The sequence below is a fragment of the Vanrija albida genome (assembly GCF_041260175.1).
Source record: "Vanrija albida strain AlHP1 chromosome Unknown contig_2, whole genome shotgun sequence".
Classification (NCBI taxonomy): domain Eukaryota; kingdom Fungi; phylum Basidiomycota; class Tremellomycetes; order Trichosporonales; family Trichosporonaceae; genus Vanrija; species Vanrija albida.
Window position 1 is genome coordinate 3,893,687 of NW_027191421.1, and position 18,042 is coordinate 3,911,728.

An 18,042-nucleotide genomic window follows, 5' to 3' on the forward strand; every position below is an offset into this window, starting at 1 on the left:
TGGGGCTGCGTGCATGGCGCAGCGAGCAGTGAGCAGGCCGAGCACGAGAAAACCTGTCGCCTGCCCTCGGGTTTGCGTCGGCCTGCACCCGGTCCGACACGGAGATGCCCCCCGTCTCCGCTCTCTATTCCTGGAGGCGATGCGCCGCGCGAGCGAGGACGGAGCCGAGGACCGAGGGCCGTGGGCCGACTGAATGGAGCGGGAGTGCACACATGCATGCTCGGAGGAGCGCCGCTGCACCGCAGGCAGGAGTCGCGCAGGAGTCTGGCAGGAGTCGCGCACCGCCTGCTTATCCATCCGCAGAGGCGTCCAAGGCGTGCTGTTGCGGAATGCCGGCGCTCAGCCTGGGCCACTTGGGCCCGTCTATTTTGGAACAGGTGAGTCGCCGGGCAAACCGAGCGGCGCCGGGAGGCGAGCGAGCAGAAGCCCGAGCGAGCGCCGCTGCACTGCTGTGCGTGTCGGCGCTGCACAGCTCGGCAGCGGCCGCAGGGTGGGCGGGACCGAGGCGAGTATGTACATAGACGGCCGACGGCCGGCGGGCAAGACATGTCTTTTATCGACACTCCGGCCGGCCCACTCGGGTCGGTCGGCGGGGACAAGGCGGCCCAGTGTGTCGCATGTACCGCGCCAAGAGACACAGACTGCTATGCACTGCTCCTGCTCTCGCTTGTGTCGGGGACGAGTCGGCTGTCTCACAAAAGGAGCGCGCGTCAAAAGGAGGCTGGCCGCTGTCGTTGTAGCTCGCTCGGCCTTTGGTTTCTAGCAACAAGCAACACGGGTCGACCCATCACTCGCCCAACGTCCCAACTCATCGCACACTCTCTCCTTCTATCCACCCCCCTCGCATCGCGGAACGCGTCGCACGGCGCCTCACTCGTCGCGCTCCCCTCGCCGCTCGGCACTTGCACAAAAGGCGACGGTTCCACCACTGTCGTGGTACCCTTGTCCCGGTCCACTCCATTCGACTGCACCACACCACGCTCTGCATCGACCCGACGTCAACAACGACTCGCACAGCACCGCGCCCATTGCCTCGCACCGACCCGACCCGCGCCCGTTCGGTCCCTACGTCGCGTCGTAGTCGCCTGCGTCACCCCGCGCGTGCGGCCCTGGAGCGGCGATAATTTCAGTGAGCGGCGGCTAGCGGGCCGACGGCGAGCAGGCGTGCGGCGACGATGCGGAGCAACGACGCGCCGCTCCGCTGCATGCTCGGCGCTGCGCAGAGTAGAGTCTTACTAACCCACCTCAGCGGCGCAATTCTTCTCGTCGAGTCGAGTCGCCATCGTCTGATTCAAAGTTGTCGCGTTGCAACTCCTTCCGATCGTCTGATAGTCGCGATTGGCGTGTTCGCGGCCGCCACTCGTTAACTCACCCTCACCCCCCTCTAGTATCGCGCAGCCACTTGCCATGTTCGGCCGCGCCCGCGCGTGCTGGGAGCGCATCGTCGTCGCCCAGCGCGCGCACATCACCGACCCAAAGTTTGTCAACCTCAACATCTCGCGCTTCGCCATCGCCGTGTCCTTTGGCATCCTCTGCCTCGTCTTCAACATTGTCGCCCTCGTGCTCCACAAGACGCACTCGCACTCGAACAGGATGGACAACTATGCCCCGTTCATCACGGCGATTGTCGTGTCCGCCATGATCATGGTCAACAACGTCGTTGGCATCATCGTCATCGGGTCGTACCGCAACAAGCTCCCCCGGCCAAGGTTCCACTTTACCATCTACCACATCATCAACGCGGTATGCTGCCTCGCGGCGCTCGGCGGCGCGATCCAGACGCTACACTTTACGTCGACGCAGCAGTCGCGCGTGGCTCCAGGAAAGACGTACCGCATGTTCCTGACCCTCGACGTGTTCAGCCTCGTCGTGCAGATCATCATGATCGCGTCGATCGTGTTCGTGTCGTACGGCTCGTCGTTCCTGTCGGGCGCAAAGACGTCAAAGCTCGTCATCCTCTTCCTGGCCGTGGCGCAGATCCTCATGGGCATCTTGCTCGTCACGCACAACTGGGCACCGTGGCTCAACACTGACGCCGGCTCGCGCACCATCCTCCCGCTGTTCCAACAGCTCGACGGCATGATCATCATCTGCCAGTCGCTCATCGCCTTCACCCTCACCCTCGCCGTCAAGCAGCGATTCGGCATCAACCACCTCGTGTCCCGCCTGATCAACGTGCACTACTTCTACGTCATCGTGTTTGAGATCTACGGCGTGTGCATCTTCGCTATTAGCCTCTTCCGCCAGAGCCAGCAGAAGGGCGCCTCGGCCATGAACATTGTCATCATTGGCATCTGTCTGTTCACAATGGCCATCTGCTGTGCCTTTGTCGGTCGCCTGCAAAAGGTGCCAAAATCGGGCCTCAAGGTGGCCAAGATCAACCTGTTTGATCTGTCGACCAAGCAGCGCAAGGAGATTGCCGAGCGCATCTCGGCCAACAACCGTATCGGCGAGCCCGACGGGCTGCACGCCCTCGGCCTGTTGACCGGCTTTTCGCGCTGGAAGACGGGCGACAACATCTCGTGCACCGTGGTCCGCGTGTACCACGAGGAACACAAGGAGGAGCCCGTGCAATCGCTCATGCCGTTCGGCTCGACTGTCGACCTCAACTCGTACGACAAGGTCAAGGCGTGGCAGGGGCTCGACGAGGAGAACTGGATCTTCTCCGACGGCAAGGCCATCCCGCTGCCGACACTCGACGCCAAACCGCAGGAGGCGCCCAAGCCCCCGCCAATCACCAAGTCGAAGCGCAAGCGGCTCGAGAAGAAGTACAAGGCGCAGGGGCTGAGCAAGGAGGAGATTGAGGCAGCCATTCAGGCAGAGATTGACGCCGAGGCGCCCGACGACAAGACGGCCGTCGAGGAGGAGGAGCCCGGACTCCCAGCCGACGAGTTCAAGGCCATCATCGAGCGCACCGAGGCGCTCGTCCTCCTCACAGTGATTGAAAAATTTGACCTCACGACGGAAATCGGCGGCAAGTTTGGCGCCTTTATCACCAAGTACTTTGGCAAGGGGTCCAAGACGGAATGGCTCGTCGTCCGCCTCGGCCTCGTCGGCACGCACTGGCCGTTCCGCCCAGCCATCTTCCGTCTGTCCAAGACCAAGCGCCCAGTGGCGCGCAACGCCGCCATCCTCCGCTCGCTGACAGAGTGGAACGAGAGACTGCCATCGACCCAGCGCTTTGGGTTCATTCTCGCGCCCCACTACAAGGACGACAGCCACTCGCGCTCCATTGCCCCCGGCGGCTGGCAGCAGATGGCCCTCCCGCCCACCCACATTGCCGACCTCCGCCCGTACACTGGCCTCGATATCAAGGGCTACCTCAAGGCCATCAAGTACCGCGACCAGTCAAAGAACTTTGAGCGCGAGGGCGGCCAGGTCGTGCTGTCCGACCAGTTCCTGCCCGACGAGGTTGACCGCGCGTACAACCTGTGGAAGTCGGTCGCGCACAAGCGGTCCAACGACGGCCACACGGCCACGCTAGCCGAGCCCGACGTCGAGCTGTTCAGAGGCTTTGCCGACCCCGTCGTCGCCGAGAGCAAGACGTGGCAGCTCATGTTCCTCATGGTCAAGGACGTGTGTGTCGCGTCGTGCGTGCTGGTGCGCCTCGGCGACACGATCACGTCCGACATCCAGGGCCTCGACTATGACGAGGGCCACCGGCTCAAGGCGTACTTTGTCATGATGCAGAGTACGATCGACATTGCGCTCAAGGAGAAGATTAGCTTTGTCGAGTTTGGCCCGTCGACGGCCAAGCCCAAGATGGACATTGGGTGCACGCCGTTCCCCATGACGGGCGCGCTGTATGTCCGCAGCCCGTTCCTGTCGGTCATGGTCAAGCTGGCCGCGAAGAATGTCGATATTTAGGGGGCGTCGATGCGGCGCCGCCTCGTTTGGTACGAGCCCCGCACGCAGCGGGGCCGTACGCTGTATTTAACATAGACGGGATGTATCTAGTAGAGATTGGCTGTGGTGGGGACGTGAGGAGCAGACACCCCGACGCCGGAACTCGACCAGCGGGGACGTGCATCTCAAGAGACGCCGCTTGGATCGGACGAGTCCAGCAAACAACGAGGAACGACTCGAACAACTGCGGCGTGTTGTGACGACGCAGCAGGGGTGCTGCCGAGAGCTGCTGGCTGGTCCTTGTAACCAGGGCATCCCCATCCCCTGTCGCGTGCCCACGTAAGGCAACCCGCGGTCATTACGCTTCCCCCACTCTGCCCGACAAATGCCTACTGTGGAAGGAGTATGGGCGAGGCCCTCGGCACTGGCGTCGAGCTGCATTCGGATGCTACTGGCGGTGCCGCCGAGCAGTGGAGCAGAGCAGGTCGGCTCCGTCGCGTGCCTCAAACCCAACCCCGCCCACTGATCGATCTGCCCTGCAAGCGTGCCGCAACAAGCTTTGCGCCGTTGCCTGTTCTAGCGCGGCGCAGGGCTGATGGGCTGACGTCGCGTCTGGGGTCAACGACGCGTACCGAGCCCCTTGCAGGTCCTGTCGAGATGTCGGTGGCCCACGGTCGAGACCGACCCGTCCACAGGCGTTTCCCCTGCGCGCACAGTAACGACCGCGACACTGTGACCCAGTTGTGAGGGCGGATGTCGTGAGGTGCCGTTCACTGTGGCCAGAGCGTCGCGTGGGTTGAGTCACCGGAGGGTTCGCTGGTAGGTGTGCCGAGGTATGTGTGGGGGGCAACCCTACGGGGAAACCCTACCGGGCCGTTTCAACCTCCCCTCCCTGCGTCTTCCGCCCTCTGCGACTCCAGGATTGTCTCCGATATCATGCATGCCTCGGAAGACCCGCGACTCAAAAGCCTGCTGCGCACCCAGCAACTCTGTGCCCCGTGCCTCGGCCCCAGGAGGTCGTGCAGACCCTCCTCGGCGGCGTCCCCAGCTTGCATTCCAGGCCAGTGTGGTGCTGAAACGGTCGCTTGGCGGCCTAGTGGCCTGAAACGCCCGTGACGTGGTGACTGACCTTTGTGCCCGACTGGTGCGCATGGTTGCCCGACTTGGGCTTATGGCACCGACGCGCTTCCCCTCGTTACCGGCATGCACCCCTCGATGTCAGCATGCGTGCGTGCAGGAAACAACGCACACAACGCACACTTGGACGCGCCGCTCCAGGCAACGACGACGAGGTTGCAAACACTTGTCGTGCAAACACTCACCCTCACTCACCCACTTCGAGTACATAAGGCTGCTGGCTGCCTCGTGTCTCTCGTTTCTCCTAGTACAGCTTGACGCTTGTTCACCCCCGCTCCCCCTTTCCCCCTCCCCCCTCACCCTCCTCGCCGGCGAGGAGTCTCACTCTCGTTACCATGGTGGCTATCCTCCCCCTCCTCCTGCTCTCGCTCGCGGCGCCGGCCACGCTGGCGGCTGCGGTCCATGAGACCGAGCATCACCACTGGACGCGTGCAGACCGTGGCGAGCCCCTGTGGGTCCTTGGTAGCGACCCCATTGCCATCACACGCATCGACCCCATCGTCGACCCCGGCAAGGTCGGAGGGCACGTCCACACAATCTTTGGCGCGTCCAACTTTAGGAGTGAGTAGGGCTGCCGGCCATTCGCGGTGGATCACTCGCTCATGCCCACAGGCACCCTCCTTGACCCCACCGAACAGCAGAAGGGGTCGGCCTGCACAAAGGTCAAGGTCCACGCCGACAGGTCCAACTACTGGTTCCCGCTCCTGTACTTTCACAACGCCAATGGCACCTACTCGGCCGTCAACCATGGCGCGCGCATCTACTACCTGGGCACAAAGACCGGCGCCAAGATTCACGCGTTCCCGCCCGGCCTGCGCATGATTGCCGGCCTCGCAAAGGAGCGCAAGCCGTGGGACATTCGCGCCCAGGGCCACATGCACGACGTCTACTTTGACCGCGGCTCAGACGTCCCCGGCATTGTCAGACAGTTCCTGCCCAACTCGACGACCCACAGGGACCCGCCCAAGACGATCAACACCCAGATCGTCTTCCCTTCGTGCGGCTGGGCCAACCAGTCGCTCGATTCCCATGACCACTTCTCGCACATGGCGTGGCCCATTCGTGTCGAGAGCGACGGGACTGTCTCGACCTTCAACCGCCACGACCGCTGTCCCGACACACACCCGATCCAGTACCCCACGATCCTCGTCGAGGTGCTGTACCAGACCGACAAGAGCATGCGCGACCAGTGGGGCAAGACGGGCAGGAGCGAGTTTATCTTTTCCAACGGCGACGTGACCGGCCTCACATACCACGGCGACTTTGTGTCGGGCTGGGACGTCGACGTCATGACCGACGCCATCGACAACTGCAATGTCGGTGATGATATCCACCTCTGCCCCGCGTTTGCAAAGTATGACCAGGTCGGCAAGGACAACTGTACCCTCGAGGGCGAGATTGTCGCCGAGGATATCGGCCTGTTCCGTCCCCTCGACAAGCTCCCCGGCTGCAACCCGTATTGGGGCTGGGACGGACCCGACACCAAGCCCGAGGACTGTGGCGACATCAAGACCCCAGGCTTTGTCGCCGCTAACCTTCAGTATGAGCGCAACTGGTTGTGGACCGGTAACAAGATTCCCTACGTTGTTCCCGGCCTTGATCTTAACAACTTCAACTGGTCGGTCAGGGCGGCCGGTCTCGCCACCTCGACTGGCCCCTTCAAGGAAGACCAAGAGTTCCCCGGCGCGCTCAGGAGGCGCCCCACCAACATTACCTACTTTGGTACTACGACCGACGTCCTGGTTGGCACGCAGGAGGAAGTGGACGCCGCAGCCAGTGAGTAGGACGTCGAGCGCTGGTATAGTGCATGGCGTACTGCTTGATCACTGACACGACACCCCAGACACGCCCAACTCGCAGCGCCTCCCGCCCAATGCCAACGCCGCGCTCTACGCCTTCGAAGGCACGCAGGGCACCCCGACCGCTGCCGGCGACGCCAAGGGCGTCATCGGCACCGCCTACCCGTTCGACTGGGTCTGCAATGATGTCAAGTACTGGAACGGCGCTACGTGCGAGAAGCCGCCGCAGACCAAGGGCTCCAACCTCAATCCCGCCGTCGATCCCGCCAAGCTCAAGGCGGACCCCAACATTCACGTGCAGGCACCGCAGCCCGCCGCGACGGCGTCGCCGACGGCTATCGGTGGCAACCTCGCCGTCAAGGTCGGCAACGATACGTCGAGCTCGGCCTCGGGCACGTTGTCGGGTTCCGGCGCCGCGGCGGCCGGCAGCGGCTCGTCCACCCCGATCTACTCGGGCACGGCCTGGTCCAACGCCACGGCGTCGATGTCTGCCGCCCTTGCCTCGGGCTCCGCCGCTAACGGTACGACCCCGAGCAGCGAGTTGGCCTCGTCAGCCAAGTCCACCGCCGAGGTCACGGGCACCCCCTCGACTCCGGTCAACGGTACCGAGGTCTCCGGCAGCAGTGCCTACGCCTCCGTGTCCCACTCTGTCGTCCCTACTGCCGGCGGCACCACCACGGCTGCTGCGACGAACAGCGGCAAGCCCGCCCCCGGCCGCTGTCGCCCCAAGCGCCGCCGCAGCTTTGGCTCGCGCCTTTAATACCTTAAACCTTTCTACTTTCAGTCCTAGAGACTAGACTGTGCTGTGCACGCTTCGTTTACCTTCCCAAATGCACTTTTCGTTTGAGCCGGTGGCGAGGAGGGGAATTGGGCGTGATATGGGGTGCGTTGCTGTAGTCGGAACCATCTTGCCGGTGGATGCTCGCGGCGTCGTCGTGCCTTGTTTACCGAGCCTATTGTACGAGTCGAGGGCGAGGCAGGGGGCGGAAGCGGAGGCGCTGGGAGGCGCTAGGAGGCGCTCGGGACCCCTGCCAGCATTGGCCAATGCCCCCGGAGGCATGTCAGATGAGCTCGGTCACGCGCGCGTATGCCTTCGCGCCTGCCGGGCCGTGCACGTCCTCGAGACCGATCTGCAGTGGCGCTGCACTGTTGACCCCCCCGTGCACCATTGCGTGCTGCGCGGTGCGGATGTCATCATCCGCCAGGGCCAGTTGAGATATCCGACGACGCCCGGCGATCAGTGGCGAAGTACGCGACAATGACGCGAGCAACACGATATCGCGACCTCCACCCCGGCCTGTTCGTCATGTCGCGCGTGTGGTCGTGCTCGAGTGGCTGACGGCTGGCGTTTGCATCTGGCGCAGCTGGCGCTGAGCACGGGGCGTGGTATGTACATATACACGGCCGCGGTCAAGCTCTTCGCCTTATCACACACCGCACCATGGGCCACGTCCTCGAGTCCGTCCACCGGCTCCTGCACCCGCACTCGCCGCCCTCGACGCCGGGCGAGACGTCACCGGTGAAGACGGCGGTGTCTGTCCCCGACGACGACCCGGACCACCTCGTCTTCATCGCGCTCTCCGACTTTTCCGCGCGCACCAAGGGCCGCGCGGTGCGCGCTGGCGACTTTGACGCCGACACGACCATCGGCTGGATCCCCGCCATCCTCGGCGTCGCGGCCGACGGGCACTGCCTCGACACGATCCCGTACGGCGCCATCGGCGACCTGCGCGTGCGCCCCGACCTGTCGGCGCGGTACCGGTTCAATCCGATCGGCGACCGGCCCGGGCTCGACATTGTGTTTGGCAACGTCGTCAACACGGACGGCACGGCGTGGGAGAGCTGTACGCGGAGCTTCCTGCGCGACGCGGTCGACACGCTGCGCGACGAGTTTGGAATCAAGGCGATCGCGGCGTTTGAGCACGAGTTTATCGAGCTCGGGACGCCCAAACACGCGTTCCCCCAGACGCTCGAGGCGTTCCGCAATGCCGAGCCCATCGGCACCGAGCTCGTAAAGCTGTTGTCGGACGCGGGGTTCCGCCCGGAGAACTGGCTCCCGGAGTACGGCCCGTCGCAGTACGAGATCACTGTCGCGCCGGTCGACCCCGTGGCCGCTGGCGACCGCGCGCTGCTGGTCCGCGACGTCGTGCGCGACGTGTACGAGGCTCACGGGCGGAGAATCACGTTTGCGCCGATTCTCGCGCCAGACGAGACGGGCAGCGGCGCCCACGTCCACTTTGGCTTCAGTGACCTGCAAGGCAACCCCGTGCTGTACGACGCGTCGCGGCCCGGTCGGCTCTCGGCGCTCGGCGGCAGCTTTGCCGCGGGTATCATCCGGCACGCACCGGCACTCGCGGCCTTCTTCGCCCCGCTCGTCTCGAGCTACTTCCGCCTCAAGCCCAAGCACTGGAGCTCGGCGCGCACGTTCCTCGGCGCGCAGAACCGTGAGGCGCTGCTGCGCATCCCGCCGACAAACGAGCTCGGTGGCAAGGACCCGTCCAAGCAGGTGCACCTCGAGTTCCGCGGCGGCGACGCCGGTGCCAACCCGTGGCTGCTGCTCGGTGTGCTCTTCCGCGCAGGCATCGAGGGTATCCGGGAGAACTTGCCCGCGCCGGAGGTGGTCAACTCGGAGCAGGAGACGCTCAGTGAAGAGGAGGCGGCGGGTACCGAGCTGCCGACGTCGCTCGCCGAGGCCCTCGACAAGCTCGAGGCCGACAAAGTGGTGTCGGGCTGGTTCCACCCCAAGTACCTCGAGTCGTACATCAAGGTCAAGCGGTACGAGATTGAGAAGATTAGTGCGCTGTCCGACGAGGAGCAGTGCAAGTTTTATACCAACGTGTATTAGGGCGGGTTCGAGTCGGCGTCGGAGTCGGCGTCGGAGTAGTTGTCTCGGGATACCGAGTTAGAGTAGTTAGCCAGTCTGGACCAATGTAATGGGGGTTGAGGTTAGCATGGCGTGCGTATGCGTCTCGGCGGCAACCGGGAGTGAGCAAGTCGCGCTCTGCCTGCTCGAGTTGGTGTGAACTGGGCGATGCGCCGCAGCTGCCTATCGCATCCACGCAGTTCGTCGGTATGCGGGAAACGGATCTCGCAGTCCCAAAGCATTCATAGCGCAGTCGCATCCTCAGTCCTAACGCAGATAGCATGTGCGACGTGTCTATCCGCTCTATCGGGTCGTCCCCCATAGCCGACCGAGCAAACGCCGGTCCGCTTCGGCTCGTGTCGGCGTCGCCAAGCTTCCGGCCACTCGGTCATGGCCGCCGATGACTCCGAACCCCACAGCCGCCGATACGAACAAAGTACAACAACCAACTCTTGTGTGCGCGCCCGCGCCGCAACTACCCGACTGCATAGACCACAATGGCCACCCCCGCAAGGCGAGCACCCACCCCGCGAGCGGCGGCCCCGCACCACCGCTTGTATCGCGCCTGCACGGCTTGCCGAAAGTCCAAGCTCCGATGCGACCTCGGCAGCGTTGACGCGCCCGGCCCGCCGCCCTGCAAGCGGTGTCGGAGGACGGGCCGCGACTGCGTGTTCGGCGACGACCCGTACCAGCACCGGCGCAAGAGTGTGCGTCCTCAGCAAGAGTCGTCCCCGCTGCCGCTGCCGCTGCCGTCGCCACAGCCTTTCCCGAGGTGAGAGCCGTGCGGGGCCCGCGCTGATACCAGGCCGACGCCGGCCGAGGCCTTCCTTCGCGCCGAGTACGCCGCGCTCGACACCAGCCCGTCCAACCAGACCGAGGGCTCGTCCAACCTTGAGCTCGTGCAGGACGGCAGCCTCGAGACGCCTGCCGACGCCCTCCGCCTGCTCTGCTCCGTTGCCGACGAGGGCGGGAGCGTTGGCCCCGACCTGACGTCCGAGTCGGATGGGTCGGCAGAGCGCGGGCACGATCGCGGGCTATGGAACCGGTGGATGCCGGTGCGCGACGGCCTGCTGACGTCTGACGAGGCCGAGACGCTGCTCAACTGGTGAGTGTGGGCGCTGCCGGCCGCGCTGACGTCGGCGCCAGCTTCTCCGCCAAGATCAACCCGTGCTATCCCATCGTCCCGAACGAGCTGCTGCAGCCGCAAAACTTTGGCGAGCTGCAGCGCGAGCCCATCCTCCTCGCGGCGATTGCGTGCGTGGCCGTCCGCTATGTCAACCTCGGCCACTCGTACGACCCGTACGAGCCGAGCCGTTCGCGCCTGGTGCAGGGCAAGCTCGTGTCCTGGCTTATGCAGCGCATCGGGTACATCACCATGGGCGCGTGAGTAGGGTATGGGGCGGCGGTTGCTGATACCGCGCAGTGCGACACTCCGCACCATTGGCACCGTCGAAGCCCTGCTCGTACTGAGCGAGTACCCCCCGCGGCCGATGCTCATCGAGGACCCGGCGGCCACGGCTCAGGGCGGCAAGCGGCAGGAGACCAACATGGCGTGCAAGTCGCAGGACAATCTGTCGTGGACGCTGATCGGGCTGGTGGGTGGAGTGTGGTGTCTCGCTGACGCCAGGCGGTCAGGATTGCCCAGGAGCTGTCGCTCCCCGACGAGTCGACGTATATTATCCCGCCCGGCGCCGAGTCGTGGAAGGCGTTGAGACGGGTCAACGCGTGGTTCTGTGGGTATGGCTCACTGGGCGCCGCTGACCGCTCCAGACTGCCTCTCGGCTGATCGACAGTGGGTGGCGAGTTGGAGCGAGTACTCATTACAGCGTCTCCGTCCGTTTGGGCCGCGCGTCCCTAGTGCAAGGTAAGAACGCCGTAGGTTCCATCGCTGACAATTCCAGCCAGTATGTCGCGCAGTACCACCCACCCCTGACCCCGCAGAGATGTCGTCGTGCTGGTGGGAGACGGTGGGCACGCTCAGCCAGCTCCGCGGCGACTCGGCCATGCCGCGGCGCGTCCAGCTCTCCTGGCGCCATAGCCGTGCCGTTGGCGAGCACACTCATGTGAGTGTTCGCCGCTACCACGCTGACCGCAGATGATTGGCATTCTGCAGGAGCTGCTCTACTCCAAGCCGAGCGTAACGGAGGAGCACATGCGTACCGGGCGGTACGAGCCGATTCTCCACCGCATCAAGCCTGAGCTCGACTCGCTGTGGGTGTGGATCGCGGGCGACCTACCGCCAAGCTGGCCCCCGCAGTCCACCGGCGACACTCTCACACCAGACGAGCTGCGTGAGATCCTGTGGCGCATCGAGCACGACTATGTCAAGTGGGTGGGGTTTTCTGTTCCGTGCTGATGCCAGGCTCTACGCCAATGCCATCTCGCTCCGCGCAACACAGGCGCGCATCCGGCGTCTCCACCTGGTTCGTGTGGTCTCGCTGCGCTGCTCACACCGCAGGACAAGCAGACTGAACGCGTGATGCACGGCGCGGTGCTCCAGTACGCCGAGGGGCCGTTCCTGCTGGAAGCTGTCGACGCCGCGACACACCTCCTGCGGTACGGCATCACGCTGCACAAGCGCAAGGCCCTGCGCTACTGCCCCGGTCGCATCTTCTTGCGCATCGTGAGTCGCTGTAGGGATCACACTGACCTCAGATGTACGCTAGCGTCTTCCTCATGAAGGTGAGCTCGGATGCAGGCGGTGCTAACCCCAGTCCATCTCGTTTGGCGTCATCCTGCCGCCGGGGCAAGAGGTCGTTGACATGCAGTACGAGATGATCCGCGCGTTCCGCGAGGCGAGCATCGACGAAGAGCATGTGGCGTGCGAGCTCGCGACGCTGCTCAGCCGCATCTTCCCGTCAATCCCGAGCCCCGGAGCCACGGCCGAGGCGCGGCACGAAGGTGCTGACAACGCGGCGCTCGTGGACCCCCTGCAGATTGCGTTTGACGCGGCGACGGGCGGCGACGGGTCTCTGGCGCCCAACCTCGAGCACACCGACCTGTTTGCGAGTCTCGGCTTTGACCCGATCGCCTTTCTGTGGGGCAAGGAGGCTGGGGGCGAGTTGACCCCGGGGTATGGGTTTGATGCCGACGTGCAGTTGTAGGTGCGGGCGTGCAGTTGTAGGTGCGGATGTGCAGTTGTAGGTGCGGATGTACCGTTTCATGGCCACGGAGCGGGTCGGGGACGCGGCGGCGACATGGAGCGATGCGAATGAGGGTCTCTGTCTCCTGAACAGGAGGCTCGAGCCCAATCGCTCAGGCGCCAACGACGCGCCATCGAAATAGAGGGCTCGATCGAATGCGGAAGGGATCCCCCACGACGACTGACCAGAGGCTCGAGCCACCCCCCCTTCGGCGAGCAAGACGCCACGCCCGCCACTCCATCCTCCCATGACCTTTGCTGCATTCTTTGTTCTCCAGTTACAACCCTTACTACTCCCTAGATGATCTTGTCCAGCGCCTTGCCCCACCACGTCGTCGGCTCGGGGTCATCCTGCACGTCCGCGGGGTCGAGGCGGCCTGATACAACATCTGCCTCGGACGCGCGAACAAACTGCTGTCAGCGCTGCGCACCGCACCGGACCCACCTTTGTGCGTTTAATGATCTTGTACCCGATGCAGGGGACGACGAAGATTACCAAGCCTGGCGTCAGCAACGCTCGCACGCTGAACCCACTGATGTAGCTGGCAACAAACGTCGCTCCGTTCCAGCCGCCCTTGACAAAGACGGGGAAGCCCTGCACGAAAACGACGAGCCAGCAAAAGCACATGCCGTAATAAGCGGCGTAGGGCTGGGCCCACGACTTCCACGGGATGTCGGCGGGGGAGACGGCCTGCGCGATACGGGCGGCACGGAAGCGGATGTAAGTGAGGCAGAGCACGCCCCAGTTGATGAGGATGAAGAGCGTGTTCATGCTCAGGAGCCAGCCGAATGCCTGGGAGGCGCCGCCGGCGCCGAGGGCTGGGGTCAGCGGCGTCAACACGGGTCACTCACAGAGGTAGGCGAAGCAGGACACGACAGCGGACAGGATGACGGCGGGGATGGGCACGCCGTTGGCGGTCGTCTTGGCGAGGATCTTGGGCGCCTGGCCGTCGAGTGCGAGGCCGACGAGCGAGCGCGCGGCAATGTAAAGGTACGTGTTGCCGGCTGACCACGCGCTGGTGAGGATGGCGGCGTTGACGACGGACGGGAGGCCCTTGATGCCGGCTGCCTTGATGGCGATGACCCAGGGGGACGAGTTGGCGTTGCCCGCGCCGCTGACGAGTCCGGGGTCGTTGAAAGGGACGATGAGGCCGATGATGAAGACGCCGGCGACGTCTGGACGTAAGCAACAGCCTACTAGCAGCACGTACAGAAGAAGAGGAGGCGCACGACGAACATGCGGATGCTGCGTGGCACCTGCCTGTGTGGGTTGGTGGCCTCGGCGGCGGTCATGACGATGACCTCGCTGCCGCCGTACGCGAACGCCGCCTGCGCCGTGCAGCTGGGGTTGTTAGGCGTGCAAGACAGCCTCACTCACAGGAAGAAGGACAGGAAGCGGCCCCACGACCCGCCGATGCCGGGGAAGTTGTTCATGGCGCCAGGGTCCTTCCAGTAGCGGAAGCCGAGGCGGTCCTTGGATGGCGCGCCGCCGAGGTCGATGACGAGGCCGAGGATGATGAGGCTGGGGTGAGCGGGGCGCGGAGCGACGATGACCTACCCAGCCAGTGTGATGACCTTGATCGACGCCGTGATGACTTCGGCCTCGCCGAAGAAGCGGACGGGGAGGAAGTTGATGACCCACATAACGGCGAGCAGCGCCGTGATCAATGCGCCGGCCGGGATCCGGTCGGTCCAGTACTGGATGAGCACGACCGAGGCGACGGCCTCGGTGGCGACGGCCAGCGCCTTGCTGAACGTCAGCCACGCCTTACGGCATTACTCACTCAAACCAGTAGGTCCAGCCGAGCGCAAAGCCAAAGGCCGGGTCGAGGAAGCGGTTGACGTAATGGGGGAACGTGCCGGCCACTGGGAACATTGTCGCCATCTCTCCGCACGATTGGATCTGCGGTCAGAAAAGTCACCAGGCACACTCACAATGCACCAGACGTTGAGGGCCGTGAAGCAGTACGCGAGCCACACGCCGAGGGGACCGGCGCGGGCGAGCGACGCGCCGACACCGACAAAGATTCCTGGGTGTGAGGGGGGGCCCAGCTTCAAAACTCACCGACACCGATACCGCCGCCGAAACCGACAAAGGCAATGTGTCGCTTGTGCAGGCCGCGGCGCAGCGGCCTCGTAGGCCCGGCTGGGGTCAGCGTACGTCCCAGCAACACACATACCGTCTCCGCCCTCGACGTCGGTCACGACGGCCGTGTGGACGTATCCCTCCGTCTTGTCAATGTCGTCCTTGGTGGGAGTTGATGCCATGGTGTGGGTGGCGTGGTCTTGTGCCCATCAGCTGCGACCTGGGGCAGGTGATATATGTGTTCAACACCGGGTATGTGCGCATGATAGCGATGGGAGTGCTGCAGCGGGGGAGTGGGGGTTGTCAAGGGATGGGTGCCGGCTCGTGTCGGCGCTGGGTCGGCACCTGTCGGCGTCGGTGCCAAGGGACCGATAACCAGGGTGCGATAGGCTGGGCCCGGGGGTAGGGGGTAGAGCGGCGAGAGGAATAGCCGGCGGGTACGTCCGCGCAGGCATGCGATCTGGCCGCGGCGTTTGCGCGATTTCGTGTTTGGCCAAAGGCCAGCTGGGCAGGCAGAACAAAGGAGACGAGGCAGCAGAAGGGAGGCTCGGAAGGTTAGGTGCTTTGTGATAGGCAATTGGATGCGGCCGCCCTGACAGCTGCATCCGAAGAGTGGCGCTGGGGCACCAGCCTCGACACCAGCGCCGGAGGCCACGTCAACCGCAGCTTCGGGACTCGACCTCTGGGAGCTCGGACTCGACTGGACCGCCTTGGTTTGTGGCCCCGGACACGTTGTTGAGGCCCCAGCAATGCTGCGGGGTGCGGGAACTGCGTGGACGCCAGATACCGAGCACGCGAGGTGTTATCAATCACATGGCCCGAAGCTATGCGATGTTGGCCGTGAGGAGGCGACTGGAGACATCCGCGAGTCCAGCTACCGTAACCTGCCGGATAACACTGCAGATTCATTTCCATTCCACGATTACAACGTCCAATAAGCCCCCACACCCTAGTCCCTCTTCTTGGACGCCTTGACAGGGTTGGGCTGGTCGTAAATCCAGTCGAGCTCCTCGATGGTGCGGCCCTGTGCCTCGACACCAAAGAAGTGCCAGCATCCCGCCTGCACGAGGTCGAGCACAACGAACACGATTGCGTACTTCCACGCGCCAATGGTACCGAGCGCGATCGGGCCGGCAAAGGTGTTGATCATACCCATACCCGTCATCAGGCCATTGAACACTGCAAAGGCCTTGGCACGCATGTCGGTGGTCGCTGCCTCGCCGGCGACGACAAACTGCAGTGGCGTGTAGACAAAGCCAAAGGTGAAACCGTAGATCATCCTGCATGTCAGCGGGGGTCGCAGACGGGGCACTCACCAGAAGGCAATAGCTGCCTTGCCCGCCGACGCGTTGAGGCCCAGCCCGCGGTTCTCGTCCCTGACGATGATGGCATTGGCGGCCGCAAAGCACGCCAGCTGGACGGCCATGCAGATGGAACCGATAGTGAGGGCAGTGCGGCGGCGCAGATGGTCGCTGACTCCGGCACCGATCGTGGATCCGACGGCGCAGAGACCCGAGAAGAGGAGACCGTAGCCAAGCTGCTCGACGACAGTGTTGACGCCGGCATTCTTGAACATGACCGTAGTAAAGTACGCGAGGCCGATACCGCAGTACTGGCTGAAGCAGCCAATCATCATGACTGGGGCGTCAGGACGGCAGAGGCAAGCACGACTCACCTTGGATAGTGCGCCAGCGGCGGGCCTTGGTCTTCCAGAGAATGCTGTAGTCCCACCAGGCCGAGTGGTCATCCGCGGCAATCGACGCCTTCATCTCGCTAAACTCGAGCTTGACAAGCGGTGCGTTCGGGTCTCCTCCACCGTCTGGTTGTCAGACGTCGCCTTGGCGCAGCAGCACTCACGGTACTTGGCCAAGAAGTTGAGCGCCTCATCCTCGCGGCCTGCGCGCATGAGGAAACGGGGTGACTCGGGGCAGAAGGGGCAGATGATGACGACGAGGAGCGCGCAGAAGCATTGGAGGATGAGGGGGATCTGCCAGGACAGGTGCGACTGGATGTAGTTGCAACCGAACGAGGCGGCGGCGGCGAAGATGGAGCCGACCCAGTATCCGCCGTTGAAGAGGCTGAGAAGTTAGGGTTGCCTCGGCGACCGTGCTCACCCAGTGCAGCGGCCGCGCCAATGGGGCAGCGAAATCTCCATGCAGTAGGCGCCGGCGGCGAGAGACCACGAGATGCCAAAGCCGAGCACGAAGCGGGCGACAACCAGCTGGGCAAGCGTTTTTGCCGTCGTGGCGATCACGGCCCCGATAATGACCATGATGGAACCCGCGATCATGGATGGCCGGCGGCCATACTTGTCCATGACGATGGCAGCGATCGGAGTCGAGATGAAGTTTGCCCTGAGTATCAGTCCCCCGGCCTCGGATGCCCACTCACGCGACGTAACTGCCAAACACGGCGCTGACCTTGCCGCCAGTGAAGCCCATGTGGAAACGGTCCTGGAAGAAGTCCATCACAATGAGCGACGACATGACTGAGCCGTCAAAGCCGTTGGCATACGAGCAGCAGAGGGACACGAAGAGCGACACTGGCGGTTAGCAGTGGCCATCGCGTCGCCTTACGGTACAGCCTGCGCGCCTCGGCCGACCAGCGCGGGATGTTGGTCGCGGCAATGGCCTCCTCGAGAACATTCTACAGGTCAGCGCGCTCGCCACTGGCACCCACATTGTTGAGGCCATAGTGGACGTGGGCCTTGTGGTGGGACGTGGTCCGGTTCAGCGTTGCGGCTGTGTCCTCGACGTGCACCGCGTGCACCTTTTCATCGTCGCTGGGAGTGGATGGCTTGCGTTGGAGGTCGGACATGGTGCGTTGTGGGGTACAGCAAGCTCACACCACTGCGTCTTAAACAGTCGGGAGGGTAGATAGCCGCCCGACGACGAGCTTGACGCGTGCGTCTGCTGAAACGGCTTGCCGTTGCAGCGTGTTGTCACCATCCCGTGCCTGCAGTCACATGTTCGGATGGGATTGCCCAACTCCCCGCGGCTGCGGCAAAGGCGGCGCCACCCGTGCGGATCTGCGGTTGCGCTCGCATGTTGTTGAGTGGAGGACGGCGAATAGACGCGTCTGACGGCATGGCGGCGTATAGATGCAGCATGCTTCGGGTTGGGCCGAAGGTACGCGCGGCAGCCGCGGGTCGTGCAGGTGGATCCGAACG

The 18,042-nt window shown here is 64.1% G+C and overlaps 6 protein-coding genes across 6 annotated transcripts; 4 read left to right on the forward strand and 2 right to left on the reverse strand.

The window, feature by feature from the left end:
- Positions 1–1,407: 1,407 nt before the first annotated feature.
- Positions 1,408–3,867, forward strand: Q8F55_003254 (uncharacterized protein; the record flags this gene model as incomplete). The annotated part of the gene is made up of 1 exon (XM_069351801.1): positions 1,408–3,867. One exon carries the CDS (start codon positions 1,408–1,410, stop codon positions 3,865–3,867), a length of 2,460 nt encoding a protein of 819 aa, XP_069212187.1.
- Positions 3,868–5,318: 1,451 nt separating this feature from the next.
- Q8F55_003255 (uncharacterized protein) lies at positions 5,319–7,542 on the forward strand (the record flags this gene model as incomplete). Its single annotated transcript, XM_069351802.1, has 3 exons — positions 5,319–5,544; positions 5,596–6,759; positions 6,827–7,542. The coding sequence occupies 3 exons, from the start codon at positions 5,319–5,321 to the stop codon at positions 7,540–7,542; spliced, it is 2,106 nt and encodes a 701-aa protein (XP_069212188.1).
- Positions 7,543–8,223: 681 nt separating this feature from the next.
- On the forward strand, positions 8,224–9,627 carry Q8F55_003256 (uncharacterized protein; the record flags this gene model as incomplete). The annotated part of the gene is made up of 1 exon (XM_069351803.1): positions 8,224–9,627. One exon carries the CDS (start codon positions 8,224–8,226, stop codon positions 9,625–9,627), a length of 1,404 nt encoding a protein of 467 aa, XP_069212189.1.
- Positions 9,628–10,142: 515 nt separating this feature from the next.
- On the forward strand, positions 10,143–12,749 carry ARO80 (zinc finger transcriptional activator; the record flags this gene model as incomplete). Its single annotated transcript, XM_069351804.1, has 13 exons — positions 10,143–10,417; positions 10,451–10,750; positions 10,792–11,028; positions 11,069–11,240; positions 11,273–11,378; positions 11,416–11,437; positions 11,472–11,509; positions 11,587–11,708; positions 11,741–11,973; positions 12,008–12,068; positions 12,104–12,268; positions 12,301–12,327; positions 12,360–12,749. The coding sequence occupies 13 exons, from the start codon at positions 10,143–10,145 to the stop codon at positions 12,747–12,749; spliced, it is 2,148 nt and encodes a 715-aa protein (XP_069212190.1).
- A 335-nt stretch (positions 12,750–13,084) lies between these two features.
- On the reverse strand, positions 13,085–15,055 carry Q8F55_003258 (uncharacterized protein; the record flags this gene model as incomplete). The annotated part of the gene is made up of 11 exons (XM_069351805.1): positions 13,085–13,198; positions 13,233–13,288; positions 13,322–13,606; positions 13,640–13,963; positions 13,999–14,129; positions 14,166–14,309; positions 14,346–14,537; positions 14,572–14,690; positions 14,723–14,817; positions 14,853–14,933; positions 14,968–15,055. The coding sequence occupies 11 exons, from the start codon at positions 15,053–15,055 to the stop codon at positions 13,085–13,087; spliced, it is 1,629 nt and encodes a 542-aa protein (XP_069212191.1).
- A 767-nt stretch (positions 15,056–15,822) lies between these two features.
- Positions 15,823–17,690, reverse strand: Q8F55_003259 (uncharacterized protein; the record flags this gene model as incomplete). Its single annotated transcript, XM_069351806.1, has 8 exons — positions 15,823–16,153; positions 16,190–16,511; positions 16,549–16,692; positions 16,731–16,951; positions 16,988–17,227; positions 17,265–17,415; positions 17,450–17,519; positions 17,553–17,690. The coding sequence occupies 8 exons, from the start codon at positions 17,688–17,690 to the stop codon at positions 15,823–15,825; spliced, it is 1,617 nt and encodes a 538-aa protein (XP_069212192.1).
- Between the last annotated feature and the right edge of the window lie 352 nt (positions 17,691–18,042).